Consider the following 22,132-nt stretch of genomic DNA (forward strand, 5'->3'; position numbering starts at 1 on the left):
AATTATAAATTAATTAATTTTATTAATTCTAATTAGATTTATATAAAATACATAAATTATTTTTAATTTTTATTTTAGTAAAACTTAGTTATAAATAAAAATAGAGGATAACTTATCTTTTAATTTTAATACTTCCAAATAATTTATATAAGTGATAATTTTTTGATTTAATTTATAATCTATTAACTAATTCTATTTATATATCAATTGAATAATTGAATATTTTAATTATTAAAATGTGCATTTTATATAGAGATTCAATTAAAAAAAGTTAATAACATAATTTAAATTTAAATTAAAAATTAGTATAAATAATAAATATATATATATATATATATGGGGTCATATTACATAAATATTACTAATTTGACACCCCTCTACCTTTTGATAATTACAAAACACTCCTAAGGGCATTTCTGTCCTCAAAAAATTATTTTTTAAAGATTGACCTAGTTAACAGGAATTATTTTTAGGTTTTAAAGGCTATCAAGGATGGTTTCTTGTAATTTTTCAAAAGACATAGGTGGTTTGTAAAAAGACAATAAATAAGGGGGTGTAAATATTATTATACCTAAAATAAAATAGGTCACTATCCCAACACCTACCAGTCTGTATTTTATCTGCACAAATCATTTTTTTCTATTGTATAATTGAACGTACACCTAATAGAATCATCAACTTGTTTATTTGTTCGAACCATATCTTCTTTTTTTCATAATTACACATACACCTTAAATAATTGTCAACATCGTTACACTAACATCAATTTTCATATTTTGTCGACTTGAAAAAAGCTAATGTCAATGAAAAAAAAAGGAAGGATAAATTACAATGGGCTCCCCTGAGGTAGTTGCATAATTACAAATACACCATTATTTTTTTAAAAATTAACAATACTTCATGATTCGCAATAATTAATTATTATCTTTTAAAAAAAAATTATAGTGAATACAAATTAATAACAGTTTTGTAATGGATATTAGTCGTTGTTTTTCCAAGTGAGGCAAAACATTATCTATAACTAAATTACGGTATCTTGATCATAACTAAAGACCATGACAAATATTAATTATTTATAATAATAATTTTAAATTTTTAATTTAATGTTATTTAATTATAATTAATAATATTAATTTATTATAATTTTTAAATGGAAGTGATTTATAATATACTCAATCTCTCCACAGCGAGTAATACTGTAGCTATTGCGAAGAATCTGAGCAGCAACACGTGCTGGATTTTGCTCTCTAGAATTTGGTAAAAAGTGGAAACTTAGATAGTATCTGCGCGTATTGTCTGCATATACATGTGGTTTCATTTGACTTATCCTTATTTGACATCTCAAATTTCAAATTCAAGGAAAATTTTAATTCAAAACGATCGAACTTAAATTAATTATATGATAAAGCAATAAATTTATTATGTAATTAGTGTACGATTCAAAAAAAGTAACATGACAAGTGTATTACACTTGCTCTGTGATTAATTTAATTCGATCGAACTTGATTTGAATATGCAGTGTTTCTTTGTTTTCTCCTAATTTATGGCATATGTCTGAATTTGATTCTACATATTCTTTCTAATTATATTAGGATAAATTACATAGACACCCTTAAAAAGTACAAGTACATTATTTTACATAAACACCTCTTGAAATATGTTGCACTACCACCCCTCGAAAATATACCTATAATTTTATAAATAGTAAGAAGTATTTATGTAATTTTTGACATGTACGAAAAGAAAAAAGAAAACAATATAGATCAATTCCAACTTTTTTTTTTTTCTTAAAGTAAAAGCGATGAACTGTTATTTATTGAATAAATCTTTTACAATTATAAATGTCAAAACTAACAACAACAGTAACTATAACAATCATATATTAGTCATCAATGTCATAAAATTATATATAATCAACACTTACTATTAAAGTAGAATAATATTCTAATATGATGGAATTTGAACCCATAACTTTAAAATCAGTGACTTGAATTTTGCCAATTAAACTGAGCCTCGTTGACTATCGACTCCAACTCCAGCCCATAATTTTTGACCTAATTAAGTTACATGCATGCAACTTGAAGGTATGGCAATCAGACTATGAAATCAAAATTTAGGTGAACAAATTTTGTGATTGCCAAAAAATCAAAGAAGGTAGCTTCCGCCGACTAACCTAAATAATTAAATTAAGATTTCAATGACCAAATTACGAAATCGAACTCAATTTGCTACGTGGGGAGTTGGGTGTCAATAATTTGACTTGCAACTTCAGTTGTTAATTTCTGATAATTTTCCCTTAACATTTATAATTTTTCAAATAACAAGTGACATTTATAATTATGTCAAATCTTAAGGGAGGTCGTTATAATTTACGCTTTATTTAATTGAAAGGTGGGAAGGTGCACCAATTTTACAAATCAAATAATTATCCCATTGCTTAAATACATAATTTTAAAATATTATGTGCCAACACATCACGTGCAAAATTTCATAAAGTTGAAATGGTAAATTGACAAAAAAAGGTTTGAATGGCAAAGTGCAAAAAGGGTCATAATTACTTTCTTTTATTAGTTTTGACCATTTATTCATTTTATCTTTTATCATTTGAGTGAACAAACATAATAAAAAATTTAAATGTGCACATGCATCGAGTGTACTCCGACTGCTAATCAGAATTCAAGCAGCAAGGTATTGTATTTCCTAGAAACCTTGTATGAGTACAAGGATTATGATTATAGAGCAATATAAATTATACTATTTATGATATGATACTCCTAAAATAACAGTCTTAATTAATAAATATATGTGGAAACTAAAATGTCCTTCACTATTTTTTTTTATTGTTTTATAAAACAATCATCTCTTAATTTTACAATAAATATTTATTTAGGCACGTCCGAAAGTTAACGTGTTCTATCATTTTTATCTCTTCTTTGTTTCATATTCTTCCTTTTATTTTATTAAGCAAATATAATTCAAAATTTAAAATAAGCATACACATCGTACGTGCTTCAATGACTAATTGGCCATTAATTCTTTCAAGAAGTAGATACACTACTCATATAAATACGAATTTGCCCCTCGTACTAATCATATTTACACAATTTGACATACGACCTACACACTTTTTACTTGAAAATGACAATTGAGGCAAGTATATTGAGACCACAATTACATAAAAAAATTCAATATTAACAACTATTACAATAACCAAAAAAAAAAAAAAAAAAACACTACTACTAAAATAAGTCAAATATATATACATATATATAGGTGAGATTTAAACTTCACAATCATAAAATCTCAATCCCCACCAATTAAATTAGAACTCGTTAGCTGTAGAACGTTTTTTCGTTGGAACGCTAATTTACTTTCCGTTGTTATGATGCAGCCTGAAAAAATCATACTTTAGGCTATACTTAAGTGTAACACTAATCATGCATCCTCTTATGCTTGAAAATCTGTTTTGAGAGGTACTTTCACTTTTTAAGCATCTTTGTCCCAAAAGTTAATCCAATATATGTGGCCAAGAGCGAAAAGAAAAGAAAACAGCACTGTGTCCAGTAAGCACTTAGAAGTTTGTCACGCAAAATATATCCACACAAGACATATTTCTTTCAAGCTAAGTTACTTCTTGTCTATTAACTTCAACAAGATTTTGGGTTTTTTCTTCATTTGTTTGCTTCGCCCCAATTTGCAGCAAACCTATCAAATCAATGGAGTTTGGTTACGGAAAAATGTCATTTTGGTCCTATAATTAATTATACGAAGGTGCCATTTTTTGTCCTTTACGATTTCGAATGTGTAATTAAGATCTATAATTAAAGAAAAAAATAGCAGATTTAGTCTAGATGAGGCTGAAAAATACTAAATTCACAAGAAGTCAATTTCGGAATTTATTCTTGTTGATGTAGTGGTTTTGTCCTAGTGACATTTGGACTAAATGTGTCATCCCCAAATTGAGTATATCACGCGCAAGGCATGTGATAATTTTCAGTCAATTTAATTTTTCTCGACGATATTTGAATTAAATGTGCTATTTTTTACAAGTACAGTGCTCTGTTGCAATTCTCAAATAGGACAAAACTGAAAATATCGTTACATTACAATCAGTGGATCAAAATTACAGTTTTTCCAAAATAATTAATTAAATTTACTCCCTAGGGTTTTCAGTTTTGCTATTAATTACCCTATGTAGTAACTACCACTAGAAAACTTATTAAATGTCGTAGGATAGTTGACATGAAATTTTTAGTATATGCATTTTCCGTTTACTAATTATTCTATTTATCCTATCTACTTCTTACTTGTATTTTTTCATTCAGTAATTAACAAAGTCGTTAGAATTTTTCGTCCAATAAATAACGAAGCCGTCAAAATTTTTCGTGCATTTTCTGTTGATTATTAGTCGAAAAATGAACGTGATTACTAATATTGACATTTTTTTCAACTTATGAGATACAATATAAAAAAAAATATAATAAATTGAACTAAATTAAATTAAACTATAATATATGGGACCAAAAATACGATTTTCACGAGCTTTTATAGCAACTGGATGGAAACTTTTTTTGTGTCTTTATTTAGGTAAACTTCCTAATCACCTTTTACTTTGTTTCTTTATGAGAGTTGAGACAAAACGTAACTAGTGAAAAAAGATCTACTTTCATTACCAAACAAGACAAAAGGCATAAATAAACGGCTTAACTTTCATAAAAGCCATAAATAATGTACTTTCATTTTGACGTTATTATACAGTTAAACACGCTTTTATCTGTTTTCTCTACAAACAATTACATAATTTCCTATGTTATACACTACAAGAGCTTAAAAATTCATATTATTTACCATAATCAAATAAAAATAATATAACAATTTAAATTTTGGCCACATTTAATTAACATTCGCTATAATTTTATATATTATATCCAAAATAATTATTATAATGTTGTAGTTAATTTTCTCAATTTCCCACTTAATTATTATTTTTTATTTTGGCACAACACACGTTCCAAAATGAGATTATATTTTAAATGAATCATTTTTATTAAAAAATATTATTTTATCAACTCAAATGATGATATTACTAGCTTTCGATCAACATATTTGAGAGCGTAAGTATGCAAAAATATTTCTTTGAACACTTACTTAAAATTTAGGGGTAATTTACATTGACTTCCCCTGAAATGATACAATAACAAGACATTTTATTATTATTTAATAAATTAGTAATAATTATTAATATTTGACATAATTATATAATTCTTAAACGGTTTGATGGAAACATAAATTTTACTCATAAATGTGAGTTCCTCCGAACAATACACTTTTCCTTAGTGCCAAGTGGCCACCATTTTAAGACGGAAAGTGTAGTCAAGAAGACCAATCACACAATGTAAGGACAATTAATATTCATATTGTTCTAATTAAAAAAGTAAAAGGGAATTCTATTAATTAATTAAGTCGCCAACTTATTATTAGATACATTGAATTACGAGTTTCGGAAGTCTTATCAGATCGAAACTTTAATCCATTAATTATTAGGCAAGCAAGTGGGATCACTTCAATTACATGAAATAATCTTTTATTTTTTTTTATTCTAATTAGGCTATAAATAATTCGAGTTGGCTTGAATGTACTATTTTCAAACTTATTATTAAGTTTTAAAAATTATTTTTGAATTTAGTTTGATTAATAATTTAATTAAGGTCAAATAAAGCTTTAATTGATTAAGTATGAGTTGAACTCGAATAGTTTGATATGTTTAAGTATATATTTTATTTTTGGAGTAATTAAATCAAGTTTCAGTTAAGCTTGAAAATTTATCAAAGAAAAAATTTTGTTCAATTTTTTAATTTATTTATACTATATAAAATAGAAAACCTCATTTTTACTCACAAATTGTTACTTATATTGCGACACCAAATTTTAAATTATCAAAAAATATCCTTATGTATTTACGGGGCTTAGAGGAGGAGGGTCGGCGATGGGAGCGGGGAAAGGGGAGGGTGGGCGCGACTGGGGAAATTATAAGGGGATGGTGGGCAGCGCTGGGCGCGGCTTGGGGAAGGGGGACGGTGGGCGGAAACAGGCGGTGAGGAGGGCAACGACTAGGAAGGAGTGAAGAGGGATGGTGCAGGATGGTGGCGCAGGAGACGGAGGAGGTGGTGGCGTGGGACGAAAAAGGTGGTTGTGCAAGCGAAGGGGGTGGAGCTCGGAGGCGGCGATGGTGGTGAAGGTTGGAGGTGGCGACGGGGTTGGGGCGACTGTGCCGGAGCCGGTGGGGGGGGGTTGTTTTTTTTAATTAATAAAATTATTTTTTAAATATTTTATTATTAACAAAATATATATAATATTATATATATTAGATATGAGAGAATGACAAAAATGTAAAAAAAAATGTACTTTCATAGCCAATTCGCAGTCAAAGTGCGTGTAGTACCAATTTCTGTAAAGAGGGGGTTTCTTGAACTTTGTTTTATATCACATGGGAGTATTTAATACTTTAATTTTTATATGGGGTTTTTTGAACATTTCTATTATCACAGGGGGAGACTCTGAATTTTTTCCTATATATAACTATACATTTATATAAATATACATAGACATATGTTTATATAACTATAATATATAAATACATATTTAACTGTAATATATAAAATAATTTTAAATCTGAATCGTCCATTTTGAACTATTGATGATCAATGGCTATCATAATAAGGATATAGCAATCAACTTCTTGAAAATTTTAACGCCGTTAACTTTGACTTCCGGGAGGGAAGGATGTGCATAATTTAAAAAATATAGGGGGGTTTCGCTTATAAAATTAACACATGAGATTTTTAGCTAAAAAAATTAAAACATAGGGGGTGTTATGCAATTTACCTATATATATATATATATTTTGTTGTCGGCACTTTCAAAAGAAAAAAATAAGAATATTATAAAAATAAATATATACCAATATTCATTCAGATCTAAACTAACTATTATTTTAGTAGTAATGCTATAAAGTTATGAATGAAGAAGTGAATTAGCCTGAGAGGCGCGCAGAAAATGCTAAAAATAAAAAATTAAAATGATTAAAGCATGTAAAACCCAATCAAGGAGTGTACCCTTGATTTTTTCTTGATTCAAGATCACGATGTTGAGACCCTCCAAACACATCCACGCTCCCGCTATATGAATATGATTATCTCATGCTAGCAACAATAATTATAGAAGCACAAAAGATAAAAATACGTTATTGATTAACGTATGATCCTTGTTTACATCTCTTTTGATCTCTAAGATCTACAGAGAATATGGAAAGGGAGAAAGGTGGAAACGAGAGAGATGAGAGTGTGTGATGCTTAGTGTGGACGGCTAGGGTTATAGAGAATTTATATAAGACCTAACAAGACTCCAGACTAACCACCTCATCCAAAAACCACTAAGTGGCCGAGTTTGATGTCTCTCTAGGCCACCTACTCGGCGACACCTTGATCTAAGGAGTGAAGCACCTTCTTAATTTAATCAAGGTCTACTTAAGGTCTTGAGCTTGTATTTTAATAGATCGAGTTTAATTAATTAAAATTAAATTAAATTAAATTTATATCTTATAAATTTTAATTAAATTTAATTTAATTGCAGTGAGGATGATGTAAACGTATATTTAGGGAATATAAACTTTAACTTATATAACAAGATATCCTCAATTCTTGATTCTCATTATACAAGAAATTTCAATAGTAAGTGGGATCATCCCCATAACTTAGTACACAAATTAGGTAAAAGAAACCAATTAATTAGTTAAATTATCTTATGTGGGCATTAATTACATGAATTAAGAATTTAATTTTGTAATGGTTGATGAAGAATTTGTGATTAGTCAGATTTAGCGATTGCTAATTGTTGCAGGGGTAACATTAAAATCAAGGTGGAAAACTTTAGTTGAAAAGGTGGAAGCATAAATGTGTATATTTGATTTAAAACTGAAATGTGATGAGGAGATGGATATTGTGGCAGACATGTTGTCCACCTTATTTCTTTCATTAATCATTTGCCTCGGATCTTCTGCTAACTTATGTCCATTTGATGCTTTGGATTTTTGTGCTTCAATAATTTTATTTAAGAAAATGTCATCTTATGCTTTTCATATGTCCAGGTTCAACTCTTTTTCTACCTCCCAACCCCAACCCAAAAAGGTACTACTTTTTTCTTTTTCCCTTTTGTTTTGGTGGGGGTGGGGGTGGGGGTGGGGGTTAAAGAATAACGTTACCATTTAATTTGAGTTGAGGTTGTTGATGATCTAGTTTCGGTAAATTAAAAATTGGCATGCAACACCGAGTTAGTATTGTTAAGGTGGCATTCAGCTAAAACGTTTTAATGCAATAAGGTGATGTATGTTTTAGGTAAAATGAAATTTGGAGCTAGATCTCAAAGTAATTTAGTGCATATTCTTTCAAATGATGCAAACAGAATGTATAGGGATAAAATATCTTGAATCGTACGAATCCACAGATCTACATTTGGACCCTCGATTGGAGAATGCATCATTGGTTATCATTTTGAGTTGGTCAATCGGGTTAGGAAAAACCACTTAAATTTTAGTCCCGTTAAATAATTTTAGTCTTTTTCAGGAGTAAGATGATCTCTTTTCAAATAAAAGAATTACGAAATAATCCCCATAACCATTCTTTTTTCATTATTTGTGGACGTCTTATTGTGATTTTACCATTAAATTTGCGAGATCTTATTGTGAGTTTATCATTCAATTTGATTTATTTATTATTTCTTTCAATGATCATACTTTTATTGTTCTTGTTTTAGTTAAAATTCGACTATGTCTAACCAGCGTTTTAGTCTCGATCCGTGCCCATTTATTAATAGAATTAAATAAAAGTATTTTACAATTGACGAAACCTCGAAAATAATGAATAATATATAATAAAATCTAAAGTATTCAATGATTATTCGTTGCTACGTCAGTGTATGTCAATGTGTGGTGTTTGTATGTGCATTTTGTATGGCATGAATGCGAGATAAAATTAAAATTGGCTAAATTCCATTTTATCCTCCTGTATTTTATTAAATTAGCAAAAAAATTTCTTGTGTTTTCAGAATAGGTAAAAAAACTCTTCTGTTTTCAAAACCTCTTCAAAAAATTTCATTCTGTTAACAATTGACGGAATGTGGCATGCACGCGCGGGTAGTGTGATTGGTTGTCGATTTTTGTTGTTTATTTTAGGTCATTTTAGACTAAAATACCATTTATATGTTTATATAAGATACTAAGGCCTTTTCAGCTTGTTTTGTGAGTATTTTTTTTTTCTATTATGACTAAAATATGAAATAAATTATATTTAAATTTGTTATTGTATTATTTTTTATTTCAAAAACTTTTAAAAATACCAAAAGATAAAAATATATTTTTATACATTATTTTCTTATTTCAAATTTTTAAAAAATATATTTATATTAAATGTAAAATACCAAAAAATAAAAATAATTACATTATAAAAAATAATATACTTAATCTTATTTTCTCAATTTAGGTTAAATATTTTCAATGGGCGTATTTAAAAGAAAAAAGAATATTTTAAATAATATACTAAATTTTATAAAAATATTTTTATGTACTAATTATAAAAATATTTTAAATAATATATTAAGCTTAAATTATTATTTAGGTTAAATATTTTATTAATTATATTACTTTTTATAAATAATATTTATATTTAAATTAGTATTGTATATATTTAAAAGAAAAAAGAGATTCAATATATATCAAACAAAATAATAGTCAAATTATAATAATTAAGTCAATTAAAAAATTAAAATTAAATATAATTAAGTTAAATAAGAAAATTAAAACTAACTATATCTAATAATATAATTAATTAAAACTAACTATAATTAAATTAATTAAATTAAAAAGAAAAAAATGGGGGGGGCATCGCCCCCGCACATGCCATCGGCCTCTTTATCTTGTTTGCGACTTTGTCATCACCCAAATCTGATCTGGGCGACGGCGATATCGCCAGATCTAGGGGCAATGACTGTCGTCGTCGCCCTCTTTATTTTTTATGGGCGACGTTGCCATCGCATTTGGGCGATTGGCGACGTCGCCAGATCTGGACTTGGTGGGGGCGGCGAGTGGGGATAGGGTAGGCGACGGGGGTTGGGGTCAGTGTTGGGTGCAGGGTTTGTTTTTTTGAAAAAAAAATATTTTTTATAATATAAATTTAAAATTAATATGTCTAAATCCTTAATTTTTTTATAAATTTATAATCTAACGATTAAAATTAATTGACTAGATTTGACGGTTCTCATCTAATCAATAAGGATCCAACGGTCATTAAAAAAATAATATATAATATATAAGGGCAGAACGATTATTTTATCAAAAAGTTAACGGCGTAGTCATACTTAAAGGAGAGGAGTGATTGAGTTGAAGTTTTAAAACACAAGAGGTTGTTTTGCCTATTTTTAAATCAGATGAGTGGTTTTTGATGAGTTTTTAAAACACAAGAGGATTTTATTCAATTTAGCCAATCAAAATTTATATAATTTTTTTTTTGTTAACATCAATATTTTTGTTCAAATTCTTGTATGGTTAGTATTATTGTAAACAAAAATTTTTTAAATAGGTGTAGGTATAATTTTAAAAGAATTTTTAAGAAAATGGTAAACTTTTTATTTTTGGAAGAGGTTATAATTAATTTCCATTAAACCAACCTATTTATGATGTTTTATGAAGTTAAACTTTATCCATTTTATTTGGGTAATTTACAACAACTTCCTCTCAGTTTAACATAATTAGGAATAATGACTCGTCATTTAAAAAATTAATCTCAGGGTCGTTGTGATTTACCCTTTCTGTTTTACGAGATGCTAATGCAATTCTTTATCATAAATTATCGAGTCTATTAATTTAGTATTTTATGAATTTACCAACAAAATACGAGTTTCAGGAACCATGAGTGTTTGTCCGAAAATATTTTTACTTTAATTACTGCTTAAGAAATCGAAAACACAAACAAACAGGCCTGTCAACTCAACTGGTTCCAAGGAAAGAACACTGAAGCTATCACCAAACCATATGCTTAAACTGATGTAGCTTCAAATTTCAATCAGGTTCATGAATATATTAATGTCAATCAGATGATATGAAAACCATTCAAATGGTACTACGAAGAAGAGAAATTAACTCAGGATATAGTCTCCGAAGGTAAATTCAAGAAACTGTCAGAGAAGTTACAACGCGAAGTGAATGGTAGGAACAGCAAATTCTAATGAAATGCGCCAAGAACTAACAGATTAGGCAGAAGTTGAAGTCAGCAGCTTTTTCTACGGATACTTTCTAACTAGTTGTGTGTTGTTGCTCTCCTTGCCAAGCCCAGACAATTTCCCTAAGGGCCGGTCTTATTTTCTGTCTCAACAAGCGCTGATAATCTATGGAATCGCCACTGGACTTTGTCAGCTCGACTAAATAGAATGACGGAGATATTTCAAAAATTGTCACATCAACCGACAAAGTTGCGTTCCTACTGTCATTAGACCCCTCTATTCTCATAGACCCTTGATCCTTCTTCGTAAGTTCGAACCTTAAGAGACGAGCAATATCCTCAAGCTTCGACATGATAAAAGAAGCTGACTTTGTTGATGTGAACTGAACTTCGTCCTTCTGATCATTGCTAACGAACAAGCCAGACAAGTCGAATCCTGTGGAGAGAGATATGATATCAAATGCGTTCAGATTAGTAGGCTTTGCCAACTCTGGCTTTGTTGGGGCAATGTTATCACAGTCAGAAGGTTTCAGAACAGCATCAATGTCAATTGGACGCTTCTCGATATCTCCTGCACTGGTCCCTGTATCTTTGGAATCCAAACCTTTTCGGAACCAGGATTTTTCCATAATTTTGGCTATGGAAATCCTAGAGTTCGGGTTTGGATCAAGGATCCTCATAAATAGTCTTCGAACTTCAGGTGGGAACCAATTAGGGCATTTATATTCGGCCCTCGATATCTTCCTATACATCTCCATAAGATTTGCGTCATAAAATGGAAGATAACCTGCAAGTAGAACAAATAGTATGACCCCACACGACCAGACGTCAGCCTTAGCCCCGTCATAACCTTTTCTGCTAATAACCTCAGGAGCAACATATGCCGGGGTTCCACATGTTGTGTGGAGTAATCCATCTTGCCGCTTGGACTCTGAGAGCGCACTCAAACCAAAATCAGACACCTTTAGATTCCCATTTTCATCAAGCAACAGGTTTTCCAGTTTCAAATCACGGTGATACACACCCCGGCTGTGGCAAAAATGAACAGCACAAATCAATTGTTGAAAGTATTTTCGAGCAATATCCTCCTTAAACTTTCCCTTGGCAACCTTGTGAAAAAGCTCCCCCCCTTTGGCATATTCCATCACGAAGTAGATCTTAGTTTTGGTGGCCATTACTTCATGGAGCTGCACTATATTTTGGTGTTTGACCATACTCATAATAGATATCTCTCGCTTCGTCTGATCAATAAGCCCAACCTTTACTACTTTTTCCTTATCAATTACCTTGATGGCCACACTCTGTCCAGTTTTGAGGTTCCTACCATAGTAAACTTTGGCGAAAGTGCCTTGTCCTAGCAATCTCCCAACTTCATATTTCTCCATCAATATGTTTCCATTAGTCTCCATTTGAAAACCTGCTATATGCTAGCACCGGTTTCGTTCTCCTTCTGTCTATGATATTTAAAATGCCCGATTCTTTATAAATAAAGAACCCGGCCGTCTAACAGAGTCGCGTTTTAACACTGGAGAAGGACGATAGATGGTATCATTGTGCTTCTGGCTGCAAAACTTGATTGTGCCATTATGTTCATGCCTGTCACCATCAAGGACAAACGAGATGGATTCAGACTGAGGCACAATCTTGCAGGCACTGAACCCGGTAGCCTCAGCGACGAAACACATCTTTCCACATTCCCAGGAACTTGGATATCAACAAACAGTTGCGGAGATTCTGAATGTGAAGGCAGATCAAAGAGTGAGAAGCACACACAACTATGATTATGAATTAGTAAGAAAATTCCATCCTATAGACAAAAGTAAGCCATCTCTTATGCTATCAAGAATCTTGGTTAAAGCACATCAAATTTAGAGCATGACAAATTGAATTGTCAGCTTAGAGTCAATCAACAAACAGTTGGGGTGCATTAAATCAGCATGTCGAATTCATTCCCTTTCTCAAATTAATCAGGGCATGCTTTCTATTAACCTACAAATCAACATCTTCCTTGCCAACATACAACTCAACATGCTAAAACAGAGAAATCAGACCATTAGGCAACACGCGGGAAACAACTTCAACTTGAAACACAAACTCATCTCAGCAGATTTAGATCTGTAAAACCCTTTGATTCAGAGACCCAAAAATCACAAATACCATACAAGCATAAATGCGTGAGCCCGACAAGAATCAAACTGAATGCTAACTAAATATGTGCACCCAAGAATTCCTGCACGCACAAAAACAAGAGAATCTAATACCAAAATTTCAACATCATGTGATTACACGCTCAGAAAAAGATCCCAGAAACAGACGCATTCACCAAATTATTTGCATCAAATCGGAACAAAACTTCAAACGGGACAATGAAAAACTTCAAAAAGTCAAATGGGTTTGTGAGAAAAGACCCATACCTCGGTGAAGGAAGGAGCTTCAGTTGGATCCAAAACCTTCGGAGAAAAAGAGGGAGGAGTACTGAGGCGAAGAGCATGTGAAGTTCGAGTGAATATATGTAGTCTGACAGAGTACAAATGACTATTATGGGAACGTATCTCACGGTATTTATGAGTTTTTGTACCGTTGTGTGTTTTGAGTTCGCCGTCTTCAACGTTGCTTGGGGTTTTGTTTCTCTACAACTGAAATTATGTGTGATTCTGCATTTGGCAAGTATGAGCCAACAGAGAAGTGACACATTGGAAAGTTTCTAATTACGAGGGTAGTTTGGTACATCAACAGTAAAAACCCTTATTATATAATTGATCACTATTTTTAAACTCTACGTAAATACATATTTAAAGTCTGACAGAACCTCCATTCGAATTAAAATTTCCATCATGTTACATTTGAAAGAGAAGATCTTAACTTGAATTATATATTTGGAAAAATTATTTTAATTCTTTTGTATTAAATGAATTTAAAATTCATTGCAATATTACAAAATATAATTCAAAGGATCAAAGTCAAAGAAATAATTGGTATTTTTAGAAAGGTCCTCACACAAATTCTTGTCATTAAAAACCACCATTTTCATTAAGGATTTGAAAATAATTGTACTTTTTTTTTATAGTTGATAAATTAAATCGAGATGAATTCATTGTTGTTAACCCAAATAAATATATTTAATCACCATGAAATGTTACTTTTGCCAAAATTCATCTAACCCTTCGCTTAATCAGCATGTGACTAAGTTAAGTTATTCACTAGACCAAATATTATGAGCTAACCACCGTCATCCTAAGATACATCTACATAAAGTAATGAGCACAAAATCTCTACTAGATTCAAACTCGTAGCATCTAAGTGATAAGTAAAGAGTTTGCAATCAAACCATCATATTGGTGACCCCCAGATAACTTAGCCTAGTGGCTAAGGTTAAAGTTAATTCTTCCATAAATAAGTTCGATCTTATCATATGTGTGGATATTTATCTCACTTTACATGAATTTATCGTAATTTGTTTCGTTGTTTTTAGATATATAAGTTATATGAATTTTCAATATTGATAATGGATAATTTATCGAAATATTAATATAATAATTTAACTAAAAATAAAATATAAAGCACCCTATTGGTGGTATGAAATGATGGTTGTATAAGGTGTATGGTGATCAATTATTTGCATCACTACCCTTGTGACTTAAGAGTAGGGACCTCAAATGTGAATTTTGCGTTGTGAGGCACATACTCAAATTTGCATTTTGAGCCACACAATTTGGACAATATCATATATGGGCCATATCAATCTTTGCCGCTATTATTCAAAGGCACAGGGCATATGCCAAAAGTTGAAAGAATGTCCCTCCACTTGATCAATCATATAATGATTTAATACCAAGTTTCTTTTTATATATAACTTTAGTCAAATGGGATTTAACTTCGATTTTTCTTATAAATAAATTTAAAAAATAAAAAACTCAAGCAATTAATCGTCTACGGGTTAGTTTATCAATTAAAAAGGATTTGATTCTTTGTATTCCTGATGTTAGTAGTATACCATTTTTAGCTAATTATTTCAGAATGAATGTGTGACCACCACGCAGACAAAAGAAAAATATGAAACTAAAAAAATATAAATGAACTGAGTTATTTGATATATACATTAAAAATAGTTAAAGTAATTTAATGTGCTCGATTTCATTAATAAGTTTCATGTTATAAATAATAAGGTTAATATCGGATTATATAGAATAATATCATAATCTCAAATTATTATAAATGAAAGCGTAGTTTATTATCCCAAACAGATGCAGGACCACAAAAGGCAAGTAGCCAACTCATAGTTTCAAAAATGTTGTGGTGCCCCATTCATAGGTCAAATTTCTTCATAAAAGGAGTAGGTGAACATGAAACAAATAATACTAATATCTTAGTCTAGCAATTAAAGCTCAACTGTCTTGAATAAATTTGAAACCATGTATACAAATTTCCGGAGAATATATTAATACTTTAATTATTTTTATGTGAATTTATTATAATTTATTTAATTATTTTTGTCATATTGATATTTTGATCGAATTATTATATCATTTAATTTATGATATATTAATATAATCATGTAATTATCACTTATATAGAAAATAAAATAAAATTTGATGAAAATATATATTTTTATTTAATCTCTGTAATATATATATATATATATATATACACATTATGTTTATAATGTACACATCAAAAAATTTGAACCCAAAACTTTCAAAAGGAGGTCTAAAAGCCCAAATCGATGGACTGTCGCTGGCATGTCTAATATAATTGTATAGTAGAAAATTTTGTCCGGTATGGTTAAGATGAATTATACAGGGGAAGTAGGGTTGGAAAATGGCCTACTGATGAAGCAAAAGCTGGCGGAAGTCATCATGATAAGTTAAATAATATTGTTATTTGAATTTATTACTGTATAATAATAGTGATGGTGAGGTTATCTTGTATGACAGATTGTAAAGCTGCAGGAGAGTAGCAGATACAACCAACTTAAGCAAGAACAAGTTTATTTTAATTTGGGACCAACTATGGTTTAGAGTGTTTAGGTAGATAAATTTAAAAGATTTTACAAAATTATATAGTTTTGAAGTGTTTCAATAAAATAATATTATGAAATTTATTAAATGTTAGTGTCGTAGTATTATAGTTATAAAAATAAGAATTTAAAATATACATTATAATAAATTAAAAACTCCTTACTCTTATTCTGGATTGAAATGACGAGCTTTTAAGCAATTTACTTTGGACTCCTATAAGCTTTTTTTTAAAAGAATTACCGAATATTTTATAACAACTAGAGCATAATGTGTGCCGGTCAAGATCCCAATAGCTCATCTACTTAATAACCATTAATTTATGCAGCAGTTGTTAATTTTTTTACTCCAGACACTGAAGCATTAAAGCCCAGAATTCTATTGTAATTAAAGCAAGAAAGCGATGACAATAAAAACAAATTTTAGACTTGCCCCTTTTTTCTAACTTACAAGATTTTAACGTCACATTTTCAAAATTTATAAACAGATAGGAAGGAAGCATCAACCTCAAGCAAGAGGAGAACGATGGGTCTGAGTATGAGGCATAGGCTTGATCAAGGTTCATGGTATATTGAAATGGACCTTCCACCATAAATGTCTCTACCTCCAATTACCTGGAAAACATTCAAGAAATATGTCAACATTTGAAGAAATAAGTCCACATTGAAGTTAATTATATGGCTGCTTTAAGATTATAAACTTCAGGGAGAAATCGGACCAACACGCATGTCTATGTACATTTTTCTGAATGAATTTAGAAGGAATAATGTTAAAATTTATAATCGTGTAAAATAAGCCAACTCCTGATGAAAAATATGCAAATTGGACAGACCCAAACCCAGAAAGTTCATAAATGGGAGAAAAACAATCTAATTATTATTTCTTGAGCTGTAATATATATATATATAAAGAATAATTCAGTGAAAATGGATGGAGAGCACAAGGCACCTCTCCCATGAAATTCTGTTGGGCATTATTCGGAAACCCATTAAGCTGCCCATTTTCATCAGACCTGAAAGTATTCCTTACCATTAGAGGTTTATTCCAATGCTGTGCTGACTTTGTTGCTTTAACCTCTGTTCATACAGATCAACGATGCATGAACAAGGTGGATATTAAGAGTAAAACAAAAGAAATTACACAGTTACGAATAAAAATGTACCTGAAATCTGATTTTAATTGGGAGGTAAGAGGGAAATGATGCCAGAGTAGTGGGAAGCTTGAGAAGGAGCTTCTGAAGCTCACAGCATTCTCCATTTCCTGGGGTCACGGAATTTTGCAGACCTTGGATGTGGAAGTCTTAGCGCCGAAGCAAATCTTTCCACACACCAGGGAACTCGGATGGCAAGAATTTCCGTAGAGATTCTGAAGGAGAAACCATAAGTAAATCAAGGATATACAAGCTCAGTTAAACAATAAAATAGCTAGTGAAATATTGAGATTAAGAAGCAATAGAGAACTATCATTTATGTATTCAAAATCTTGTTAGAGAAACTCAATTCTCAATTCACTTTCAGTAATGTCCTAGAGATGCAGTAATTTCAGTCAGCATGTTCCCAATCCCTTCAATCAGGGACCACATATTTAGCTAGTGAAGCATTCAGGTAGAAGATCGAACATAATGCGAGGATAAAAGGAATGAGGAAAAGAATTGGAGAAGAGAACAGAAAGTCATGAATGAAAGTGGGAGGAGAGTCCTGCATCCTAATGATATTCAAAATGCGGCCGACATATACAACTCCACTATATGAATATCCCAGAAATATAAACACATAAAATCACACCCTTGAGCAGCATGCCAATTTAACATATCTTAGCATGCAATATGAATTTATATCATCAAGTTTAGACCCTTCGACGGACCTATAGTAGCTTTTTCCTCATAAACTTCTGCGACCTATAACCTTACAAAACAGAACCACATGTTTCACTGCTTTGAGAACAAGAATGATTACATGCCTTTTGAAGTAAGAAAAGAACAATTCTAAGATTGCATAGCAACTATAAAAAAAGCCTTAAAAATTTTCAAATCATGGTGTTTACCAAGATTCTAGGCCAAGAAACTGTTGGGCAAAGACATGAAAGAATTCTATGAACAAGTTCAAGAGAATGGATGCAAATAAGAAATAGGAGCTAACAATAGGCAGGTTAACCATAAAAAAGTCCACTTTTTTACCAGGCACATAAGAGTAAAAGGATAAATTCTCATTACCTTCAAGATCTTCTGGAACTGAAGAATAACTTCGGAGATATAATCTATCAGCTTGACATAATTCTATGCCTTCACTCTTGGCCAGCTTGTCCAGCATGTGACCCACAAAATGATAGGCTACCATACTTGTGAGATCACAAGCTTCCTGAACCTCAAGGTATTGATTACCTGATTTGCGCTGCTTACTGACAATAGTTGTGTCTTCCACTAGGAAATCAGAACCTACATATTTTGGGGTGTCTCTGGAACAACTTGTAGAATCTTCACTTTTAAGGTCACTGTAGCTTGAATTTCTGGCAGGACTGTCACAGAGAGAAGATAAATTTTGTTTAGTTGTCACTTTAAGAGAATCAGAGTAAGGCTGTCCCAATTCCCCAGTGAATCCTGATGGGTACTGTTTCTCGACTATGGGTTGTTCATCAGGTACTTCAGATTTCTTGCAGGACAGGGAACGAACAAAACCACTGGTTTCATCTAAGCCCGCATCTGTAATATGCATAGAGTCCAGGGGTATATTTAACCTCCCAACAGGAGAAAGAAGAGGAGAATGGTCATCTCTTTCACTGGTTGAGACAGGTGAATTTGACTCTGCCGGGTTTGTCTCACCAATACTTTCTGTTTGGCAATCTGAACTGTAAGAATGAATTTCATGATGTTGAGAAATATCCCCAACATGCTCATCATCATCAGAAATATAGAGATCATCATTTCCATCAAAATCCTCCACGTATGCATGATCAAAATCTTCATCAAATTCATGTTCTGGATGCAAGTCCAATAGAACTTCTTTTGCTTGAGCACTGATAGCCAATACATGCTCTACCTCTTTCTGTATTACCTCCTTCATTAATTCTTGAGGAGATGAATAAATTTTGGAAGAGGAATGTTTTTTACGAGATGAAAATTGAGATCTTCTATTAATAATGTCAAGAGTTTCTACTAAACAATCAGGGACCTTTTCCATATCACTGCACTCAAAAAGGTATTCAGTCAATAAATTCCGTACAGCCATCCGTAGACTTCTAACAGACAATTCAGAATTAGGATCCAGCAAAAACTGCACTTTTTTGAGTTCTATCAAGCTCACTCTTTTTGAATCATCAAGCAAATGAATAGCTTTTGCTATATCATTATGTAATGCCTCAGTTTCTGGCGAAAATTTCCTGAAATCTCTTACACCTGGACAGTTCATTATTAGCTTCAATGTTAAGCCTGCAACTCCTAGGGCCCCAGCCAACGGTTCTGCGGGCTCTTTCACATTACCAAGGTCAGATAGCATCTTCATGCACATTTTCTTGATTACTCTGATTAGACTATCACGTCCCCTTCTAGATTTTTGGGACTGCATGGAAGGGATGTAACCCTTGACACCTTTCAGCTTCCTATGCATTGCAATCAGTGTTCTAAAAGGGAAGTCCTCAAGTCCATCCAGTACCTTGACAGCAGCTGCACGATAGGCTTCAGAAGCAATTGAGCGTACCAGCTGATTCCCACGAAAATTTTTCGCGTCCAACAATAGTAGAAAAAGTTGTTTCAGTTTTTTCTTGGAATTATCATTCTTGGTAGCAATAACTTCTGGGAGCAATTTTTTAATTGTCCTCTTCATACTCCAATTTGTTTTCTCAAATTTAATCAATCCCCCAGTGAGTATCTCAACAAAAGAATATAAACCTTTATTGGTCATAACATCCAACAGTAAGTATATATCTTGAAGACCATAACGTGAATCAAATACTCGCAAATCCTCTTCCAAACAATGGGGTTCCTTACTATAGTCATGGGCTCCAAACCCTATTTCTATACAAGTTCTGATGTCCTCATAGCTTACCTGCAATCAAGTAAAGAGGATCTTATAGGAAATAAGTGAAAATAACCCCAAGTACGCACAAATATGCCCCCTTCATATACGTACATGTATGCAGCCATAATAAGATGTAAGATGCAAGATCTAAACAGAAATGACCAATTCATTTTTCTGCCATATTACAAGCTTTCTAAGACTGTGTGCTCTGATCCCTGATGTTGCTGCCTAAAGATTCCAAGAGTTACTCATAGATTCCTCGGTCATTCTTGGTACTATTCATTTCCTTTTTGCAAAGCCATAATTACACATATTCCACCTGTTCTCTATTCTACAGAGAATCAACCGATTCCATTACCAAGTCACATCTCAGGGAACTTTGTTCACAAGTCAGGACCTTCTTGCTTGTTCAAGACCTTCAAAATCTATTCTCCTTAGAAACTCAGTATCATCAACGGTGTCTTCAAATTTTATTCTCTTATTAGATCCTTCCTATTGACATAGTCCATCAGACCATCAAGAACACGTCTTGACATATGTTGTTATCTAAATCGATGCTGAATTTTTTATTAGGATATTGTTTATCAATATATGAGAATACTGCAAACTATGGTGTTAATAAACGAAAATCATTGGATTGAGATCAAGTGCTGTAACTCAGCACAGACAGAAAACTCACATCATCTTCCCTTAGTAATGACTCGGGCAACATCCTGAAAACAAATAAAACAGAAGTAAGAAATGTTGCATCTATTTCACTCAAAATCATTGAGAAGTTTCTGATTACCGAAAAACTACATATAACAAGAGATGCAAGAGGGCGGGAACATTACAAGAAATACCCAAATGTCAAAAATTCCTTAGGCATGCCTAAGTTTGAAGTAAGCAGACAAACCAGAAACCTCCAGTACTAGAACAAAGCACATAATAGAGCATAGCACCCTAAAACAGGGACTTTTCAGATTTTTTATGTTCAAGTCCTTATCGAGCAGAATCTTGATTCCGACGTAACATGGAGGTGACATTCTGGAGACTATATTTGATTAGTCACATGAAGGATACAACTAGCTTTGCACTTAAAATGGCAGAAGACTCTGCTTCCTATGAAAACACATTAACTACCACTCAGCTACTATAGGCACTAGAAATCTCAATCTTTTTTTCCACTAAAAGCATTCAAAATTAGATATACAGACAAAACGCAGCATGAACATGAAAAAATCTCTACGCATGTAAGTTTATGTCAAGTTGGGAAATTTTTTTCCAAGAGACTACATATTGCCACCAAGATAAACAATTAAGCAAATTAATCGTTGTCCAACAGATGTCAACTGCCAAAAACTTAAACAAGTACTTCAGTTGCATTAAACTTGATAATGTTATTCACACAATTCTACTTATTCCTTTCTATTGATTCCTTGAGCTCTTGACAGTGAAATAATCTTGAGCTATTAACTGGAATGAAGTATTACATATATAAAGCATAATATTTTAAATCCAACAATAGATGATTCAACTAATTCACTCTGATCATGTCCAATAAAGTAAAAGAAGAATACAATAGTGTGAGGGTGGGTGGGGGAGAAGGGGGGAAGAAGAAGAACTTGCACATACTTATCTTCAGGAGGAAGTGTTTCCTCTACTCTTTTTTGTTCACTTATGGATAATGGTAAATCCATCAACCACCTGCAATGTAAATTTTGGGACTTCTTTCATCAGATTATGCCATGAAAAACAGAACAAGAAATCAATTTCGACAATGAAGAAAAACAATGGAAGTCGGTTTACCTGCGTTTGAGTCTGAGGAGAGACTCATGCTCCTTAATCTGATCTG

At 31.7% G+C, this 22,132-nt stretch overlaps 2 protein-coding genes across 2 annotated transcripts in view; both read right to left on the reverse strand.

The window, feature by feature from the left end:
- LOC105160810 (CBL-interacting protein kinase 2) lies at nucleotides 11,150–13,831 on the reverse strand. Its single transcript, XM_020693224.1, has 2 exons — nucleotides 13,685–13,831; nucleotides 11,150–13,004 (listed from the first exon to the last, which is right to left on the reverse strand). Exon 2 carries the CDS (start codon nucleotides 12,677–12,679, stop codon nucleotides 11,345–11,347), a length of 1,335 nt encoding a protein of 444 aa, XP_020548883.1. The 5' UTR covers nucleotides 12,680–13,004; nucleotides 13,685–13,831; the 3' UTR covers nucleotides 11,150–11,344.
- LOC105160969 overlaps nucleotides 16,696–22,132 on the reverse strand; it is a gene marked incomplete in the record, with an annotated part of 6,123 nt that continues 686 nt past the window's right edge. Inside the window, 7 exon segments of the mRNA XM_020693223.1 lie at nucleotides 16,696–16,899; nucleotides 17,234–17,361; nucleotides 17,448–17,650; nucleotides 18,498–20,325; nucleotides 20,978–21,011; nucleotides 21,913–21,984; nucleotides 22,087–22,124. Of these exon segments, the coding sequence (XP_020548882.1) occupies nucleotides 17,586–17,650; nucleotides 18,498–20,325; nucleotides 20,978–21,011; nucleotides 21,913–21,984; nucleotides 22,087–22,124 (2,037 nt within the window).

This window comes from Sesamum indicum, linkage group LG4, assembly GCF_000512975.1.
Source record: "Sesamum indicum cultivar Zhongzhi No. 13 linkage group LG4, S_indicum_v1.0, whole genome shotgun sequence".
NCBI lineage: Eukaryota > Viridiplantae > Streptophyta > Magnoliopsida > Lamiales > Pedaliaceae > Sesamum > Sesamum indicum.

Excerpts from the sequence above, each read along its gene's own strand:
- LOC105160810 (XM_020693224.1), bottom strand. The coding sequence starts at position 12,679 with ATGGAGACTAATGGAAACATATTGATGGAGAAATATGAAGTTGGGAGA.